At 33.8% G+C, this 22,165-nt stretch overlaps 1 protein-coding gene across 2 annotated transcripts in view; it reads right to left on the bottom strand.

Annotated features, from left to right (window-relative positions):
- Positions 1-6,347: 6,347 nt before the first annotated feature.
- Positions 6,348-22,165, bottom strand: part of PGR (progesterone receptor) — a 110,109-nt gene continuing 94,291 nt past the window's right edge. For both annotated transcript variants that reach the window (XM_030333283.1, XM_030333284.1), the window contains 2 exons: positions 10,454-10,611; positions 6,348-7,746 (listed from right to left, as the gene is read on the bottom strand). In XM_030333283.1, the coding sequence (XP_030189143.1) occupies positions 7,591-7,746; positions 10,454-10,611 (314 nt within the window). In that variant the 3' untranslated portion in view covers positions 6,348-7,590. The remainder of the gene's footprint in view (positions 7,747-10,453; positions 10,612-22,165) is intronic.

Below are 22,165 nucleotides of genomic sequence, written 5' to 3'. Positions count from 1 at the left end.
GACAACTATTTACAATACCATTTAAATATTTTGCTCATATATATCTAAATATTGACCATGATGCTGATGTAACATTGCAAAATACCATGCATCTTCCTTAAAGCAATTATGGGTATGTTTTTTCCTCCCTTAAACAGTAAAATGGAATGGGGTATGCTTTCTTAGTGACTTAATTCAGATATCTCTGAAAGTGCTTTGTCAGATAAAGCTTTCAACTAGCTTAAAAGTAATGCTTTCCCTATTTCTCCGTGAGTGGAAAAAGAGCAAACAAAAGCATGTTTCACGGTAAGGTCAGCATGACATAAAAGCAACAAAAGCCAGTAAATTCAACATGAGCTTGACATTCTGGGACTAATCCAGCAGTTCTGCAACAGTCTTCCAACTACACAGCTGCATAAAGCTGTGGACAAGCCTGGGCGCAGCCTCCAGGCATTTGCCCAGAGCTCAGCCTTGAAATGTGATCAACTTCAAGGAGAACAGATTTGTATTTTTCTTTGGCTACAGGATATTTAGATAAAGTATACGTCATTGCTATTATGAACTGCTTTTTTACGTACCACCAAAACTCCCAAATTCTTAAATTTTCTCCAGTGACAGGGAGGATAAAATTTTAAGGCCGCATTGTTTCAGGCCTAACTCTGGAAGTACAGATTCTATTATCCCCAGGTACATGATGGTCTGTAGGGATGTTTTCCTGAGCTTAAATAGGGATGTGATCCAACTTAAATGCAATTACCTAAGGCCCAGTTCATATTCATGTTATGGATGTAGACCTATCCAGGTTAGATTTCTATAATACAGGGTGAATCATTTATTTTACTGCTTTTTATTCAACTTTTGGATTTGAGAAAGAGCAGGGAGTGTGGAATACTGGTACGTTAAACAGACGGCAGATTCTAGGTAGAGACAGAAACTGTCCTTTTCACCAAAACTTGACTAAGGAAAATACAGTGAAACTATAGAGGCTGGGTGATATTTTTTTTTTTTCCACTAAAATCATTACATGGCTTAGTCTAGTGAGAATAAGCAAGTTAGAACTTGGCAAACTCTTACTAGATTATCTGGTTATGTATTTCCTATAAAATTTAAGAGTTGTAGAAATTCCCCACATCTAATGGCTATTTAAAAGGCATACTTTCGAAAAAAGAAAGTTATGCCCTTCCTTGGGTTGTCTGCTTGTCCATTTTACTTTATCAGTGGAGACATGGTTGTTGAATGCTCTAATACAAAAATGAATTATCTTTTAATTTGAGAAAAAATTTCAAGTTTTAAGTACTTATCCTCAATGTCATGTAGATTGTAAAGATATTTAAAAGGATATATATTCTTCCTAAAATCTGGTGTTTTAAAGACTACATGTAGATTATAGAAATTGCTTATTCAGAACAAAACCTTTAGAAATCTAATAGCCATCTCACCCAAAGGAATGCAAGATATCGGACCAAGGCAGACAAGATCTCTTCGGGCAATTTGTATCTAACCTTCTTAAGGATAGTAATGTTATTTTTGGGGTTGATAATTTCACTATGATTTCTAGACCCCTTCTTCCCTTCTGTGAAATTATTACAATAAAAATTATCTGAGCATATAGTATATCACATAGATATTTGGAGGGTCTGTATTCTAGTCAAGATCTCAATATTTTAGAGATAACTTTAAAAATGACAAAATCAGTACCATTATTCTTAATATTATAATGAAAGGGCGATAGGTTCTTTAAATTTCTAATAATATAGGCCTCAAACTCAAAAGACTTTTTCTTTTTGGGCAAAGAAACTGAATACTTCTAGCTCTAATTTCAAATCAAATCCATCAAATATTTGTGTGTACATGGAGATAGCAATGAAGCAACTGCATTTTCTAGATTCCTTGTTTTCACCATAGAATATGCCAGATGAATTTGATAAAATTCATTGTGTGATAAAATTATAAAATTGTGTGTATAACACAATTATATTGTGTTTAACAAAAACACAATAATAGCAATTACTATTTCTCAACACCTGTATACTTTTTGTTTTCATTTCTATTAATTGCAAAACAACTTGTCAAAGTCAGGTTTAATGAGAGAGGTTAAATGACTTGCTCAATCTCATTCATTTAGTAAAAATGACAGAGAAGGGGCATAGGCCTGGGTCAGTTCTTCCACAGTATCCATCATGAAATATATCACTGTAATGGATAATTTAGAAGTTACAGGTTGATATGCCATGAAAGCCACTGTTTTAGCAGAAAACAACATATTTGCATATAATTTGTGTAACATTTTAATGTTAAATGTAAAAAATTAGAGCACTGCCTAATTAAAAAGTGCAATGTTTTAATAAAAACAAAAAATTAGCCACATAACAACTGATACTGGAGGTATAATTGATCCAAATTCAAATGGCTTCTCAAACCTTTTTAAGGGAACTATTTTTAACTCAATAATCTATTTCAGCAATCTTAAAGTATTTTCTGATATATGACCTGTCTTATTATGATTAATTTCATTTTAGATTGAGTAGAAAGAACATGACCTGCAAAATGAAGATAAAGGTTATGATGACTGCATAGGAATGGAAGTAAAGGAAGATTTAGAAACTAGATATCTTCCATTTGGTGATGTTATGTTCTTTTTCAAAAACTTTATTTTTTAAAGTTTAGCCTGAAATTTTAAATCCAGTATTTTGACATCTACACTGTGAATCAGTATCAACATCAAGAACATCAAACATTATTAGGAGGTTGCAAAACAACAATAACCACAACAGCAAAATCCAACCCTTTTGGCCACCACATTTTCACCCCATAGTTGAATGAAATTTTAAAAATTTAAATTATATTAGAAATTAAATATGTGTAGGTAGAAAAGGATTTATGTCATCCAAATATTGTTTTAAAGTAACAAGAATCAGATAAAATGATCACATCATCAACTGTTCTCTGAGTCTTACTTGAATGTGAAAGGCTAATGGCATTTCTTTTTTTTTTTTTTTGGGGTACGTCTACATTTTCTTACTTATCAATGTAATACATTCTGAGAGGTACTATTCCCAGTGGCAGATTGCCTTTATTGTGTTGGGGAAAATTTTTAAATGTATTTATTGGGATGACATTTGTGGAGGGAAAACATATTGAAACGTTTTCAACAAATGTACATTCAGATTTAATGTAAATGAATTACTGACACAAATTAAGGGGTTATTTGAAATTTATTTTAGGTTTTATTTTTTTAATTTTATTTTTTGAGAGAGAGAGAGAGAGAGAGAGAGAGAGAGAGAGAGAGAGGTGGAGGGGCAGAAGGAGAGAGAGAATCTTAAGCAGACTCCACACCTGATGCAGCATGGCCTAAGCTGAAATCAAGAGTCTGATGCTTAACTGAGCCACACAGGTGCTCCTGATATGTATTTTAAAGTTAATATCTTTAGCTGCATTATTTGTCTCAGTGAAGTTATACATAAATAATGCTTTGCACTTATCACATCCAAACTGTATTTTCATTTGTGTACTCAGCAAATATTTGAGTGCCTACTATTTACCAGACACTGTGATTTATACCTACTGCTAGGCTTTAACTTTGTTGAGTTATAGTCTTCCTTCAGCTGTAAATTCCCATAATGCTTTTTAGCACATTTTCTTCTGTTAATAACAAGTACTCAATATTTGTTGAGTGAAATCAGAAATGAGAAAAAATTGTATATTGAGTTAGGGCTATATATTGAGTTTGCATTTGTGTAATCTTTCTTAGGAAAGGAAATAATATTCCACTTGTTCAGTTTTGAAATTTAAAACAGGGAGCATGAAGTGTTCATTTTTTTCCCCAAAGTGCAACTTTTTATTTCTGAATTATACAATTACAGCTGTTTTTCACCATATATTCTATATATCCTTAGTTTTCAGGTAAGGAGTAAAATATTTTACTATTAAAATTATATAAGAAATTAAAAAGTCTCTAACAACTTTCCATTTAAAAATAATCTCTTAGAAGCGAATTACGATGTACACTGTCAGAGGCCCGACTTTCAAGTTCATAATTATGGAAATCATTGAAAAGAACTGGTCCTTGGAATTTACTTCAATTATTTCATTGATAAGAACATATCAACCACCTTTATCTCAGGTAATAACACCATTACTTTTCAGAAGCCAGTCTATTTCATGAAAAAATCTAATATCTCTTCTTACTCATGCCTAAACAAGATATCTATTTAGTCAATTTTTCAGACCAAGAAAAACAAGACTTCCATAGTTCACTCTAAATCTCAAAAATCCCAAACAATTACATCAGATAAATGAGGTCCAAAATTGAGACTTTTCAGGGAGTACTAACAGCCATTTTGCCTCAAAGGTGCCTCTGCTTTTAGAACTAAATTATGCAAAATTCCATAAAACTCTTTGTCACTGGATATTTGTGAGAGTCAGTGTTTTTAATAAATATAAAACATACTTATATTCTCCTAAGGTATAATCAGTATGAGGAGAGATCTCACAAAGTAGGAAGAAGTGGAAAATTTTTAGAGATGATGAGAAATGCAGAAATGTAGATAAGGAGTATGGGAAGAGAAAGCCATAAAATCATGAATATGGACATATAATGATGTAACAAAAGAATGACACAGATCATGGTGATACCAAAAATGAAAACATGCCATGCAACTCCCAGTCAAGAGACACTATTGCCCTATCTCAAACTGGCTCCCAGTCTTGTGCTACAGTCAGAATTATAGAACACACTACTATAAATCAGATGTGCACAAAATACCTGGTAAACCTTAGGAGGAAGCAAACCACTACCTGGAAGATGCAGGGAAGAACATTACAAAATAATGCTTCGCTGACTCTTGAAAATTGAGATATGAATGTGACTAGTATCAAAGGGGGAAAATTCAGGCAGAAAAATTGATGGTAAAAAGATTTGTATGGCTGGAACATAAGATAAATATAAGATAGTAGAGGATGAAGACAGTAAAGTTATAGAAATTGATGTTTGAACATCATTTCAGAATAACTACTGTGTCACTGAATTAATAAGAGTAAAGCAATTAAAATAAAATCACTGAGGATGGAGCCCAGGCAAAGGTATTTTTAAAAAGCTCACTTTGAGGGGCGCCTGGGTGGCGCAGTCGGTTAAGCCTCCGACTTCAGCCAGGTCACGATCTCGCGGTCTATGGGTTCGAGCCCCGCGTCAGGCTCTGGGCTGATGGCTCAGAGCCTGGAGCCTGTTTCCGATTCTGTGTCTCCCTCTCTCTCTGCCCCTCCCCCGTTCATGCTCTGTCTCTCTCTGTCCCAAAAATAAACGTTGAAAAAAAAATTAAAAAAAAAAAAAAAAAAAAAAAAAAAAAAAAAAGCTCACTTTGAGACTGTAACATGAAGCTATAGTTGATAATCACTGTAATGGGTGACCGGAAGTCAATGAACATTTTAAAGTGAGGAAATGGCAAGATTAGATCCTTTTTAGGAAGTTAACTTTGGACTGAAGATAGCAAGAGTATGAGTTTGTGTGTATAAAGATTTTGAAAAACTGAATAGCTATAGTCTATGGTTATACATATGTATTCACAGAAAAAGACATGTAGTTAGACTTACCAAGGAAGAGACTGTTTTTATATTAATGCTAACACTATTTGGAATACTTGGTTTAAACTCTTACTGAATGTTATAACCAAATATTATAAAATTTGTATATTATTGACTATATTTGTCACATAGATGTAATGAACCCAAGCCAAGAGCCTTGGTTGGAGTTTATTTTAATCCCTACTTCAAATGTCTTATGTGAATTCACTATTTATAGACATGCCATAGCTAATTCTTTTTATAAATAGAGAATTAGCTGGTAAAAAACAGTTTTGAAAACACTTTCATGCCAATTTTTTTTCAGATGAAACCACTTTACCTCGTTTGGGGGATCACATTAGTATTCATTAAGAGATGTTATTGTCCCTTGGTAAACTGCAAAAATTTATCAGTTAAAGAGAATGGGTAGCCCAAAATGTATTAAGAAATCAGAGAGGTCAGTAAATGTTTTCTATATTGTTTTCAAAGTTACTTTTTCTTATTAACAACCATTAATTTGCATATGGTGATACATCTTATTTGTAAGATAATGTCCAATTTTTAAAATTTTAGAAAAATAATTTGGCCTACTAGTTACTCTGAGCTGTTAAAATACACACACATACACACACACACACACACATATACATATATATGTATATATATATACACACATATATATATAATAGAGATAAAAGAAACAGAAAATAAAATAATGATTATTTTTATTGAATTTTATCAGTGGTATGAACTTAGTTCTTCCTGTTTTTTTTATATATTTATCTGTATTTACATATACAGATATATACATAGATCTTTAAAAAATAAATGGCTCTCCAGTGACTCATCTCATAAAAATACTCTTGTCCATATTCTAATGCAATATTTTTTAAGTTCATATAACAGTGTGAATTGTGTGTTTTCTAGTTATTATAATTGGTTGTATTATTTTAATCCAGTATCTAGTATTTCTTGAAATACCTATCTTAGAATTGGATAAGAGGCACTCAAAAATTTTCAACCTGTGATTTATCATTATGACTTTCTAATGAAGAAAGAGAATATTTATTTTTTTCCTCTTCCTTTCCTCCCTCCCCTTCTTTTCTTTTTTGATTAAGAAGTGAATAAGAAGCTTTGACCAAAAGGAACATTTTGCAGGAAATATATTATACCAGTGGTAAGGGTGAGGAAATTGAAAATCAGTAAGGTTAAGTGACTTTCTACCTGCTCCAGATGGTAAGGAGTAGCATTAGGCCACAGACTCTTCAGACTTCCTATTTTGATTCACAAGCCTCATTAAAGGACAAGTCCCAAAAAAGGTTAGTAAAAAACTACAAAACCGCTAATACTGTTGTCATAATGATATGGCTTTCCTTAATAACTTCCTTAGAGTCTGTGTTTCCAATCTGGGAAACAGTCAGAGTCTATATATATGAGCTGTTTTTCCTAATATCAAACCCTCAATCTACTTCAGGGATTTTAAACTCTTTTTCTCTATACTTTTTGCACTAAAAACCCTTTAGAAAACCTGATAAAGGTTATAAATTTCCTCCTCACAAAAATGTATATATATGTTCATGTAGGCAAAATTTTGCATACCATTATTTAAAGGCTCATTTTTGTAAATATAATCAAGGAGACAAAAGGAGCTACCTAGAAGGAACATATACAATAACTTTTTATTTTTATGTGTAAGATTTTTTTCCTTTAAAGTAGAAGATTTGTTAGATGCAAAAGTTAAAAATCTTCACCTAAATGGTATGAAATACTATGAATATGATTAAGTTTATGTTAGCAATCACTTTTAGTACTTTTTCAATCTTGTAAACTCTTAAAGAATATATGGCTACACAAAACACTTTAAAAATTCTAGTTATGCTTTATAAAGAAAAACAATTAAAAGTTCACAATTCTCTCTGAAATTTACACAATATGATACGTTATAAATGTAAGGCTTTGAGAAGAACATTGTAAAAATCAAGACCTCACAATCCAGACTAAAAGAAAAATAGACATACCACAAAATTTAATTTTTAAAGATAAAAATGGCATTCACTTTTTATGAAAGAGCAGAGGTTTCACCATCCCTGCCAAGATCTTGGGTAACTGTGCAGCAATCACTTCAGACATCATTTCTGGAAATTCAACACTCAGTGCTCGGGACTGGATAAATGTATTCAAGCAGTACAGATGAAGCTGTTTGACAAGCTGTTGGTTTCACAAATGGATAAAAAACATGTAAAAAATAATACATTCATATTGGTTGGTTTCACAAATGGATAAAAAACATGTAGAAGAAAAATACATTCATATATTAATCAAACATGGCAACTAATTTTTCTAACAATATAAATACCTATCAAGATGTTTTCTTAATAAAATAACTCCCTTCACTCTCTACAGTAATATGAAAATATTACATACAGTGAAACATTCTGATAGTACAGAAAGATTTAAAGAAATGAAAGTCATTCATAATCCCACAGGATAAGTGATATGAACATTTTGGTGTTTTTCAAATTCTTTTTTCTCTTTATACATGTATACAAACATAGCCAGGTATATACACAATATACACAATGCATATATATTTCCAAAAATGCAATTATTTAATAAAGTCTATTTGTTAATGGACTGGATTTTTCACATAACAATATATTGACTCTGCCTCTGTCAATACAAGTAACCCAGCATAATTTATTTTAATCTAATTTAACTTTTGGCAAAGTAATTAATGTAAGTAATTTTAAAAGTCAGATAGAACCCAGCAGCAACAACAAAATCCAGCAGTTTCCTTATAGAATTCTTCCCATCCTTATTCTAGTTCCCAAGATGCAACCACTTTTAACTTCTTTAGCCCATGTCTCTAAATACTTATCTCTGTATTTCTAACAAATTTTGTTTTTAAAATGTGATGTTATTGATTTTCTATTATGGAAAATGAGACTTAGCTCCCTTATATGAGACACCCCTCCCAACTATGCACACTTTCTTTTCTCCTCATTCTCTGTATAGTTGTATCTCAGTTTTTGACCAAATCAATATCTAGCAATTATATTATAAATATTTGTATTGTTTCCTGCTGGATTAAATTTCCTTTATTATAGGACTTATTTTTATTTTGCTAGAGTTAATAACCTTGTGTTTCTGTTTTGCTTTGTTTCCTGTATATTTATCACAAAGCCACAGTCAAATTCTCTGACACAATTTGTAAAAACTCACCTCAGTATGTTCACACCTACTGGTAATCCCTCAGTTCCATCTTTTTTTCCCCAATACTAGTATTCCGAAACCCTGTGCATTACTGCTTCAAGCTAGGCTAATGATTGCTATGCTAAAATATCCCTTTGCATCTCTCCTGTATTTGATTTTCTACTTCACTGGCTTACCCCAGTGTTTGTTGTTAAAACATCCTGTAGATGTCCTTGAGAAAGGTTATATTTGAGATAAGTTCTCTGAGACCTTGCATGTCTGAAAATACCTTTATGATGCCATCATATTTGTTTGATGGCTGGCCTGGGTATAAAATTCTTTGAATATTTTCCTTTCCTTCAAAATTCCGAAGGCATTGTTTTCTGGGTTCTAATATTGCATTGAGAAGTACAACATCATTCTGAATCCTGATAATTTTTATGTGATTTGTTTCTTTTCTCATTGGTATATTTTAGGATATTCTCTTTATTTCTGGTATTCTAAAATTCTACATTAATGTGCCTTTGTTCAATTGTGCTGTGCTTTGTACACTGGGGCTTTACAGTCAGAAAATTAAGGTCTAGCAACTTTTATTCTATGATTTTTTTTTTATTTTTTTATTTTTTAACGTTTATTTATTTTTGAGACAGAGGGAGGCAGAGCATGAACGGGGGAGGGTCAGAGAGAGAGGGAGACACAGAATCGGAAGCAGGCTCCAGGCTCCGGGCCATCATCAGCCCAGAGCCCGACGCGGGGCTCAAACTCACGGACCGTGAGATCGTGACCTGGCTGAAGTCGGACGCTTAACCGACTGCGCCACCCAGGCGCCCCTATTCTATGATTTTTTATAAAATTTTCTCTGCTTGATTTTATTTATTCTTTTATAAATTCCTTTTAATTAAGAATGAACTCCCTGCAATTAATCCCCTAAATTTTCTCTCTCTTCTAATTTTTCATCTTTATCTTTTTTGTTATTTCTTTTGAGTTTTCCTGATGTATATATGTCAGCCCTTCTATTAAAATTTAAATTTCTGCTCTTCTATATTAAATTATCCAAAAGTATTTTCTTGCTAAATGTTCCTTTTCAACTATTTTTTATTCTTGTTTCATGGATGCAATATCATACATTTCTAAATATCTTAATTCTTTTTGAATATCTTTTGTGTTCTCTGCTCTGGTGCCTTTTCCTTCATTATTTTCTCTCTGTTTATTTGCTTTCTGCCTTTCATTACAGAGGCTTTACCCATATAGCTAACAATCCTTAGCTATCTGTCCATATTCAGGAATAAGGTTTCAAATTTGACCTGATGAGTAGATTGTCAAATTGTCCACTAGCACTGTTATTAACTTATAATTCCATCCAAAATGATATAAGAGTCTTATTTTCCACACCTATACTTTTGCTTGTCTTGTATATTTAAATTTTCTAACATAAGGCAAAATTATTTTAGAATATGCTCGGGAAGGTGTATAATTCCTATAAATCATTAAATTACTCTCAAATTATACAAATACTAGTAAAAGGATATTTGGATGATCTATAGTGAAAATGAAAAAAAAGCACAATATAAATTCTGAGCAGTGTGATGTAAATACTGTTTTAAGATATAAGTACAAATATGACCTTGAAGAAACCATATAAAGTAAAATGTAGATTTAATATTTACAATATTACAGAAATTCAGAAAACAATCATTTATTTCCTAGAAGACAAAATACTTACATCATGCAAGTTATCAAGAAGTTTTGTAAGTTGGTAGAAACGCTGTGAGCTAGAGACAACTCCTTTTTGCCTCAGACCAATTGCCTTGATGAGCTCTCTAATGTAGCTTGATCTCATCTCTTCAAACTGGTTTTGACTTCTTAGCCCTTCCAAAGGAACTGTAAGAAGATAATTACAAGTAATAGTTATGCTTAAAAAGATGAATTCTTTGGATAAACAACTTAAAATATGAACACCTTAAATAGGAGTGTTATTGATAGTTTTAGGACATATAAACATAATTGTCTTGAAGAATATGATAAAAAAAACTAAATAAATTAAAGGAAATTTTTAGCTTACTTATTTTAGAGCTGTATCAATGCTTATGCACTTAACTTAGCATTTGCTCATTCCACATCCTTGTCAGGAATGGTTTGATTTAGTTTACAATTACATGTATTCTGGGTCTTTTTTAAAGAAGAGGTATTGTAACAAATACTTGGATCACTCTGTAAAGTTTAAGTCTTATAAATCTGAAGCATTTCTCATTGAGATTATTCATGGATAATTTATTTTTTTTTGTAATTTTAACATTGCTTTATTAAATTTCCTAACTCCTTCCTGCTGATAGGAGAAAGCTATTGATACCACAATACTTCTCTTTGTGATACTCTATTTTTATTTATTTCTTTTAATTTCTATTTTTAATTCAAGTAGTTTTAGTAGATTGTCTTTTTCTTTTCCTTTTTTTTTCTTGGTATACAACAATACTATATTAAAAATATCCTCATTTCCCCCTTCCCAATAGTTGTAGCTCTTGTTTCTGCTTCATGATTCAGTGCATTGTTAGGACATCCAGAACAATATTAAAAAATGGTAACTATGGCAAATATTCCTATTTTGGTGCTTATTTTATTGGGAATGCCTCTTATTCCCATGGTGATGTTAACTGGTAATTCAGACATTTACCTCTGTAATCTTTAATTCTGATCACCAAATTTTAGGCACAGCTTCCTATTCTTATTGCTAGTTCCTCTACATTGTCAATTTACTAACAGCTTTTTTTCCTTAATATTTTAGTTCCTTCTGTTATCACTTATTTGAGATGCCCTGGTTGATATCTTCAGGAAATTATCATCAGAACTCCCAATTTTCTTGTTTTCTTTTTCTTTGGTTGTATTTATCTTACAAACAAATCTTCAAATTTAAGTGAAACAGCTGCCTTTTCTTGCAACTATATCTAGATTGCTGAAAGAAAAACCACATAATCTCTTAGATTACTATAACTCTATGTTAACTGGAATTTAACTAAACACTTAAAAAATAATTTTTCTTCTGATTCTTGAAGTACTATTTTCCTGTTGGGCACTCAAGAATGGAAACTAGTAACCCAGAGCCTTCACTCTATCCATCTAAGTATTTAGAACTGGCACTTGAACCAATTATTCTCTTTAAGAGAAAATCAGGCCTAATCCCAGCTAGCCTCACATACTTTTAGTATCAACCACTAACAAGTTCTGGGGATATGATAATCTAATCGTTACGCTCTCATCCTATGCTTCTGAGATATTCTCAATTTTTTTCTCCTCTCCTACTCATTTTCCTACATTTCAGATCTATGTTGAACCAGCTCTCATAAATATTTCTCTTTGCTTTGAGCTCCTTACCTTAATTCATTGTTTCCTTAATTTATTACATCCAGTAATATATGATTGGAGAATTTTCTCTCAGATTCTTGTTGATTCCACAAGTGACTTTTAGGATTTCTTGCAAATATCATAGTGGCAAAATGGGAGAGGGTGAGTCATGGGCAGTTAGCCAGGTGCTATTTTAGATAAGAACACTTTTTAAAAAAAAAAGCAAGGATCTTTATTTTTGATTTAGCTAACTTAAAAATACCATAATCATTGGAAAACATTTAGAAAGTACAGAAAATACATATAAAATTACAATTCACCAGATCCTACAATCCAATATTTTAGGATATTTCCTAACATTATATTGAGAACATTTATTTACATCTCTTAGAATTCTTTAAAAATGAATGTTTTAATTCTCACATATAATTTGACCTCACAAAATTGTAGGAGTACAATTTATTTAATTGTCTTATCATTTGATATTTGAGATATTTTACCAAACGATGTTTACGATAAATTTAATTTTTTTTATTTTTTAAAAGGATATATCCTTAGACATGGAATTATTACAGTAAAAGATATTAACTTTCTTAACACTCATAATATACATTGCTAAACTTCTTAGTATTTAACTGTGACTAGTTTTGAGTATCTTAATTTTAGGTAATCTTTGCTTTTTACATATAAAAATAAAATCTCATTTTCATTTCTTAAATTATTAGTAGGCTGAACAATATTCTTATGCATATTAGTAATTTTTAAAAACTTTTCTATTTTGTACTCATTTATCTATAGGGGCTTAAAATATATTTCAAATGTTTTTTGAAGTTTGTTGCTTAATTTTTAAATATTTTATATATTAGCACAGTTTTGCAACCTTATTAGGGCAAAGAATAGTGCCCAGGCAACCCAACATTTCTCATGCTCAAGAAGCAAATGTGTTTAACTCTTTCAGCTATTCTAACTTTTCCTTCCACAGATTTAAATAGCATCATTGTAGTGTTGACTCCCTTTTTCTTTTTTTTCCACAGAGTATAATTTTTATTGAGATATTATGCATATGCCATAAAATTCACCTTTCCAAAGAATACGGTTCAGTGGTTTTAGTATATTCACAGAGTTGTGCAACCATCACCATTATTTGGTTCCAGAACATTTATTATTACTTTTTAAATTTAAATCCAACTTAGTTAACATATAGTGTAATGATGATTTCAAAAACAGAATTTATTGATTCATCACTTTATATAACACCCAGTGCTCATCCCAACAAGTGTCCTCCTGAATGCCCCTTGCCATTTAGCCTATCCCCCTACCCCAAACCCCACCAGCAACCCTGTTTGTTTTCTGTATTTAAGAGTCTTTTATAATTTGCCTCCCTCACTGTTTTTATATTATTTTTCCTTTCCTTCCTTTATGTTCATCTGTTTTATGTATTAAATTCCACATATTAGTGAAGTCATGTGATATTTGTCTTTCTCTGACTGACTTATTTCACTTATAATACACTCTAGTTCCATTCACATTGTTACAAATGGCAAGATTTCATTCTTTGTGAATGCCAAGTAATATTCCATTATATGTACATGTGTGTGTATACACACACACACACACACACACACACACACACAAGTACTACATCTTCTTTATCCGTTGATGAGTCAATGAACATTTGGGTTCTTTCTATACTTTGGCTATTGTCCATAGAGCTGCTATAAACATTGGGGTGCATGCGCCCTTCAAAACAGCATTCCTGTATCCTTTGGATAAATACCTAGTAGTGCAATTGTTAGGTCATATTGTAGTTCTATTTTTAATTTTTCTGAGGAACCTACATACTGTTTTCCAGAGCAGCTGCACCAATTTGCATTCCCACCAGTAGTGTAAGCAGTGTAAGTCCTTTCTCCATATCTTTGCCAACACCTGTTGCTGCCTGAGTTGTTCATTTTAGCCATTCTGACAGGTGTGAGGTGCTATCTCATTGTGGTTTTGATTTGTATTTCCCTGATGATGATGATGTTGAGAATCTTTTCATGTGTCTGTTAGCCATTTTAATGTCTTCTTTGGAAAAGTGTCTATTCATGTCTTTTTCCCATTCTCTGGATTATTTTTCGGGGGGTGATGAGTTTGATACGTTCCTTTTAGATTTTGGATACTAACCCTTTATCTGATATGTCATTTGCAAATATATTCTCCCATTCTTTTGGTTGCCTTTTAGTTCTGTTGGTTGTTTCCTTTGCTGTGCAGAAGCTTTTTATCTTGATGAGGTCCTAACAGTTCATTTTTGCTTTTGTTTTCCTTGCTTCCAGAGACATGTCAAGTAAGAACTTGCTGTGGCTGAGGTCAAAGAGCTTGCTGCCTGTTTCCTCCTCTTAGAATTTGATAGCTTCCTGTGTTACATTTAGGTCTTTCATCCATTTTGAGTATTTTTGTGAATGGTGTAAGAAAGTGGTCTATGTTCATTCTTCTGCATGTTGCTGTCCAATTTTCCCAACACAATTTGCTGAAGAGACTGTCTTTTTTCCATTTGATATTCTTTCCTGCTTTGTCACAGATTAGTTGGCCATACGTTTGTGGGTCCATTTCTGGGTTCTTTATTCTGTTCCATTGATCCATCTGTCTGGTTTTGTGCCAGTACCATATTGTCTTGATGATTACAGCTTTGTAATACATCTTGAAGTCCAGAATTGTGACAACTCCAGCTTTGTTTTTCTTTTTCTTGATTGCTTTAGCTATTTGGGGTCTTTTCTGGTTCCATACAAATTTTAGCATTGTTTTTCTAACTCTGTGAAGAATGCTGGTGTTATTTTCATGGGGATTGAATTGAATATGTAGATTGCTTTGTGTAGTATCGACATTTTAACATTTGTTCTTCCAATTCATGAGCATGGAATGTTTTTCCATTTTTTTGTGTCTTCTTCAATTTCTTTCATAAGCTCTCTATAGTTTTCAGCATATAGATTTTTCACCTCTTTGGTTAGGTTTGTTCTTATGTATTTTATGGTTTTTGATGCAATTGTAAATGGGATCGATTTCTTGATTTCTTTTTCTGTTGCTTCAATATTGGTGTATAGGAATGAAACCAATTTCTGTTCATTGATTTTATATCCTGTGTCTTTGCTGAATTCATGGATCAGTTATAGCCATTTTTTGGGGGGAGTCTTTTGAGTTTTCCACATAGAATATCATGTCATCTGCAAAAAGTGAAAGTTTGACTTCCTCCTTGCTGATTTGCATACATTTTATTTGTCTGATAGTTGAGGCTAGGACTTCCAACCCTATATTGACTAACAACGGTGAGAGTGGACATCCTTGTCATGTTCCTGACCTTAAGGAGAAAGCTTAAGGTTTTCCCCATTGAGGATGATAATAGCAGTGGTTCTTTCATATATGACTTTTATATCTTGAGGTATGATCCTTCTATCCCTACCTTCTTGAGGGTTTTTATCAAGAAAGGATGCTATATTTTGTAAAATGCTTTTTCTGCATCTATTGAGAGGATCGTGTGGTTCTTGTCCTTTCCTTTATTAATGTGATGTGTCACATTGATTGATTTGCAGATATTGAACCAGCCCTGCATCCAGGTATAAAACTCACTTGGTTGTGGTGAATAATTCTTTTAATATATTGTTGGATCTGGTTGTTGAGTATCTTGTTGAGAATCTCTGCATCCATGTTCATCAGGGAAACTGGTCTGTAGTTCTTCTTTTCAGTAGGGTCTCTGTCTGGTTTTGGAATCAAGGTAATGCTGGCCTTGTAGAATAGTTTGGAAGTTTTCCTTCCCTTTCTATTTTTTGGAATAGTTTCAAAAGAATAGGTGTGAACTCTTCTTTAAATGGTAGAATTCTCCTGGAAAGCCATCTAGCCATGGACTCTTGTTTTTTGGGAGATTTTTGATTATGGATTCAATTTCTTCTGTTCAAATTTTGTGTTTTTTTCTTTTTTTAGTTTTAGAAGTGTATATGTTTCCAGGAATTTGTCCATTTCTTCCAGATTGCCCGTTTTACTGGCATATAATTGCTCATAACATTCTCTTATTATTGTATTTCTGCAGTGTTGGTTGTGATCTCTCCTCTTTTATTCATGATTTTATTTATTTGGATCCTTTCCTTTTTCTTTTTGATCAATCTGGCTAGTGGTTTATCAATTATGTTAATTCTTTCAAAGAACCAACTCCTGGTTTCATTGATCTGTTCTACTGGTTGTTTTTTTTTTAATTTGGTATCATTGATTTCTGCTCTAATCTTTATTATTTCTCATCATCTGCTGGTTGTGGGCTTTCTTTGCTATTGTTTTTCCAGCTCTTAGGGTGTAAGGTTAGGTTGTATATGTGAGACATTTCCTCCTTATTTAGGAAGGCCTGGATTGCTATATATTTTCCTCTTATGAGCACCTTTGCTGCATCTCAGAGGTTTTGGGCTGTCATGTTTTCATTTTCACTGGCTTCCATGTACTTTTTAATTTCTCTTTAATTTCTTGGTTAACCCATTCATTGTTTAGTAGGATGTTCTTTAATCTCCAAATATTCATGGTCTTTCCCAACTTTTTCTTGTGGTTGCTTTCAAGTTTCATAGCATTGTGGTCTGAAACTATGCAATGTAAGATCTTGATCTTGTGTACATGTTGAGGGCTGATTTGTGTCCCAGTATGTGATCTATTCTGGAGAATGCCCCATGTGCACTTGAGACGAATGTGTATTCTGCTGCTTTAGGATGAAATGTTCTGAATATATTTGTTAAGTCCATCTGGTCCAGTTTGTCATTCAAAACCATTGTTTGCTTGCTGATTTTCTACTCAGATGATCTGTCCATTGCTATAAGTGGGGTGTTGAAGTCTCCTGCTATTATGGTATTATCAATGAGTTTCTTTATGTTTGTAATTAACTGACATACATGTTTGCGTTCTTCCAGGTTGGGGCATAAATATTTAAAATTGTTAGCTCTTTTTGGTGGATAGACCCCTTAATTTTGATATAATGCCCTTCTTCATTTCACTACAGTTTTTATTTTAAAATCTAGTTTGTCTGATATAAGTATGGCTACACCAGCTTTCTTTTGGTGACCATTAGCATGATAGATGGCTCTCCACTCCCTTACTTTTTTTTAATCGGTAGGTGTCTTCAGGTCTAAAATTGGTCTCTTGTCAGCAGCATATAGATGGTTCTTGTTTTCTTATCCATTCTGATACCTTATGTCTTTTGATTGGTGCATTTAATTCATTGACATTTAGAGTGAGTACTGAAATATATGAATTTAGTGCCATTGTGTCATCTACAGAGTTGGAGTTTCTAGTGATTTTCTCTTGTCCTTTCTAGTTTTTGTTGCTTTTAGTATTTTTTGTTTTGTTTCATCTTTTATCCACTCAAAGAGTTCCCCTTAAAATTCTTGCAGGGCTGGTTTAGTAGTCATGAACTCCTTTAGGTTTTGTTTGGGAAACTCTATGTCTCCTTCAATTTTGAATGACAGCCTTGCTAGATAAAGAATTTTTGGTTGCCTAGTTTTCCAATTCAGCACGTTGACTATATTCTGCACTCCTTTCTGGACTGCCAGGTTTTTGTGGATAGGTCTGTCGCAAACCTCATCTATCTTTCCTTATAGGTTAAGGACTTTTTTCCCTTGCTGCTTTCATAATTCAGTCCTTGACTGTGTATTTAATGAATTTGACTATGATATGTTGTAGTGATGGTCAGTTTTTTTTAAATCTAATGTGAGTTCCCTATGCTTCTTGGATTTTGATGTCTGTGTCTTTTCCCAGATTAGGAAAGTTTTCTGCTATAATTTGCTCACATAAACCTTCTGACCCTTTTTCTCTATCTTCATCTTTGGGGACTACTGTAATTTGGATGTTATTCCTTCTTAATAAATCACTGAGTTCTCTAAGTCTTGTGTTGTGTTCTTTTGCTTTAGTTTCCCTCTTTTTTCTGCTTCATTATTCTCCATATTCTGTCTTCTATATTGCTAATTCACTGCTCTGCTTTGTCCATCCTTGCTGCTGTGGCATCCATTTGAGACTGCATCTAGGTTGTAGCATTTTAAAAATTTTTTTAATGTTAATTTATTATTGAGAGACAGAGAGAGACAGAGCATGAACAGGGGAGGGGCAGAGGGAGAGGAAGACACAGAATCTGAAGCAGATTCCAGGCTCTGAGCTGTCAGCACAGAGCCTGATGCGGGGCTCAAACTCGAAACCTGCGAGATCATGACCTGAGCCAAAGTTGGACGCTTAACCAACTGAGGCACCCAGGCGCCCCTACGTGTTAGCATTTTTAACTTCTCCTGACTATATTTTACTTCTTTGATCTATGCAGAAAGGGATTCTATGCTTTTTCAACTGCAGCTAGCTTCTTATTATTGTGGTTCTAAATTCTAGTTCAGAAATCTTGCTTCTCTCTGTGTTTATTATTCTATCCTGGCTGTCATTTCTTACTGTTCTTTCTTTTGTGGTGAATTCCTTTGTTTTGTCATCTTGGAGGAATAACAAAATTAATAAAAAAATAAAAATTAAAAAACACAAAAAATCAAATAAAAGAAGCTAAATCCTAGGTGTGTTTTCATCTGCTTGTTGAAAGAAGCTTGATAGAATAGAGAAAAAAGGGAAATAATGGAAAGAAAAGGAAAAAAGAAAAAATATACTAAAATATTTTAAAATTAAAAAAGAATAGAATAAAGTAGAATACAATGAAATAAAGTGAAATAGAATAAAAAATTAACAAACAATGAAAAACATAGTAAAAAAATTTTAAATTTTTAAACGAAAATAAAAATAAGGTTTCCTCTTTCTGTGTCCAAGAAAAAAAAAGAAAGAAAAAAAAGCCCAAATTAAACAAAGATAGAAGTAAAAAGAAAAACAAAATAAAAAATGAATAGATGAACCAGCAAACAGAATGAAACCTGAATGAAGTTATATCCAGTTTCCCCTGGAACTCAAACTATGAAGCACTCTATATGGTCTGTACACTAAGCAGGCAGAGACACTTGTGTTGGTCTTCTAGGGGATGTGCTTGAAGGGCTCTGCTGGGCAGGGCTTGGTGTAATGGTTTCATTCTCCACTAGGTGGCGCTGTTTAGTTTACTGGGGTCGATCTGGGTGGTGCTCACGTGCATGTACGTGTATGTGTGTGTGCAGGAGAGGTGGAAATGGCTTCACCCAGCTTCCTAGTCTCTGGCATAGGAACTTTACACTCTCACTGACCCACAATGAAGCACCCCTCCTTTTTCTCAGACTTCCATCCACACCCCACCTCCAGCCTGTGTCCAAGCCATCAGCCTGCCAGGTGGCACCTCCCTCCATAGTTTTATCTGAGATGGACAGTGTTTCAAGGCCCCTCACTTCAGAGAACCCTGTGGCTTGGACCCACACCTAGTCTCTGGGGGAGGGTCTTGCTGAGCAGTGGCCAGGTGCCAGCTTGCCCTAGAAAACATTTGTGCAATTGGGCAGTGGCAGAGGTTTAGAGGCTATGGCAAATCATAACACACAGTTGGTGCCAGGTTTCACCGCTTGGCATCTTTGTCCCAATACCATCAAACGTGGCTGCTCTCTGGGGTCTTCTGGGATCTTTGCTTGTGGGTAAGCCGTATGGCCTCTACCAAATTCTCTCCAATCAGGGGAACTGCTGATTGTCCCTTATGGCACAAGGACCCCCCAGACCCTGCTGCCTGCTCCTGGGGATTTGCCCTCTTTCCTCACCAGAGCACCACCAGGTACTGAGCTCTGGAATTTCCGACTCTGTGCTCCACTGTCTATAAAATCCTAATGGTATTGAAACCCTCAACTTTCTCCCTATCAGGGGTTTTGGGGAACAGATTTCTTGTCCAGTCCCTTGTGTTTTCACTCTTTCCCTCCAGCTACTTTTGGGGGAGTGCATTTTCTGCACTCCCCTGGTGTGCTACATTCCCCCACCACCACCCTTCTCTGTCTTCTGTCCACAAAAACAGCTCCCTGCCCTCCACAGCTTTTCTCTCCCCCAGTTTACCTCTCTGCAGAGTACCTGCTGAGTTCTGTGGCTCAAGTTATGCAGACTGTTGGGTTAATCCTCAGATCAATGTCCTAGGTATGCAAAATGGTTTGGTGCTGATCTAGCTGCATTTCAAGGATTAAACAATCTGAGAACTTGCATTCTGCTCCACCATCTTGCCCTGTAGAGTTGATTCTTTTTATTTTAAACTTTTGATTTTCCACTACAGAAAATGAGGCTGTTACTCTATTTCCATCTTTCAGATCTACCATCATCTCCACATCATTAGCGCATACACATGCACACACACACACACACACACACACACACACACACAACATCCTATTTCTCATCTTCCTAATATCATTTTCGTAATATTAGTCATATAAATATTCAGTATTTATTAGTCATGTAAAATCCTACCACAGTTGAGTCACATAGTATATGTTATGATTTCTAGTAGAACTTTTTGTTTTAGTGACAGTAAATAATCATCTTAATGGGTGTGTGAAGTGACATCTCACTGTGGTTTTGATTTGTATTTCCCTAATGATGTTGTTCCTTAATTTCTATCTGTATACCTTCATAGGAGAAATGTCTAATTCTTTGCCCATTAAAATTTTTTAATTGTTAAATTGTAATTTTTTACATATTCTGGATGTTAATACTTTTTCTTTATCAGATACATGATTTCCAATTTTTTTCTCCCATAAAGTGGGTTGCCTTTTTATTCTGTTGATTGTGACCTTTGATGCACCAAAGTTTTAAATTTGATGAAGTCCATTTATCTGTTTTTTCTTTTAATTCCAGTGTTTTGGGTGGCAAATCCAAGAAATCATTGCCAAAGTCAACATCATGAAGCTTTTCCTCTATTTTATTTTTTTTAAGGTTCATTTATTTTTGAGAGAGCGAGAGAGAGCGACCATGAGTGCGGGAGGGGCAGAGAGACAGGAGACAGAGACTCCCAGGCAAGAATTCCTGATGTGGTGCTCAAACTCATGAACCTCAAAATCATGCCCTGAGCCAAAGTCAAGAGTCGGACGTTTTACTGACTGGGCTACCCAGGCACTCCTATGTTTTCTTTTAATAGTTTCATAGTTTTATCTCTTAGATTTGTGTCTTGATATATTTTAAGTTAATAAGAGTCCAGCTTCTTTTATTTTTAAATGAAGTTTTCCAAATACCTTTTGTTGAAAAGACAATTTCCTTTATGATTTCTCCTCCTATGTATTTTCCTGTTCACTCTTTCTAGTCCTCCAACTAAGTGGGTATTGGGCCTCCTTGATTCTGATTTTCTATATTTTTTTGGGTTTTGCTCTACTTTTGAGAGGTTTTCTAACTTTGTCTACCAATGCCTGTACTGTAAATTCTGTTTCCAAATACTTGTTTCTTGGGTGCAATATGTTCTATTATCTTTCTAAAAAGGGATGATTTTTTAATTTTTTTTAGGTTTTCATCTTCCTACATCACCTCTGTTTTCTCCAAATTTGTTTTTTTTTCTTTCTGTTTTGTCTTTGTCTTTGATGTCAAGGCCTCCCTCAGATGCCTTGGTTATTTATATTCAAGAGTGCAAAACTAAAAGGCTGATTCATAGTTCTGTTTCAGTGGGTAGCACTTATTGACTGTTAGCTTTAGTTTGGGGCAATATGGCTGAGCAATTTCAAAGAGAAACACCTGCTATTAACAGATTCTGCAGAGAAGAGTCTTTCATTCTCCTGTCTAGAGGATATAAACCTGGAAGACAATGTTCTGAGAGATGGTGGGTAAGAGTATGCAGGAGGACAGTGTCTCAACATTTGGTGTATAATTAATCTGTTGTCATAATAAGACCCCTCACCCTCAACAGTGCCTACAGTTTCATCAGTTCATTTGCCCTCTGTTATATCCTCTTCAGGAGGATAACCTAAGGTCTCTGCCTGAGTTGGAGAGGGAAAATTTTGTGGTTAAATGATTTTTGGACCCAGATTTTAAAAAGAGCTTTGTGTTTTCAACTCTACCTTCACTCTCATCTCAAAAAATCATTGTTGTCACCAACTGAGAACCATGCCAAAGATTTAATATTTCAAATTAAACCTCTTGGTTTTTCTTACTTCTGGCCTAGAATCCAACTTTCTCAGGTATGCTAAATTAGTTCTGTTTG

The sequence above is a fragment of the Lynx canadensis genome, chromosome D1 (genome assembly GCF_007474595.2).
Source record: "Lynx canadensis isolate LIC74 chromosome D1, mLynCan4.pri.v2, whole genome shotgun sequence".
In the NCBI taxonomy this organism is placed as follows: domain Eukaryota; kingdom Metazoa; phylum Chordata; class Mammalia; order Carnivora; family Felidae; genus Lynx; species Lynx canadensis.
Note: the sequence above shows the minus strand (reverse complement) of the source record. Positions and strands in the feature narration are given on the sequence as shown.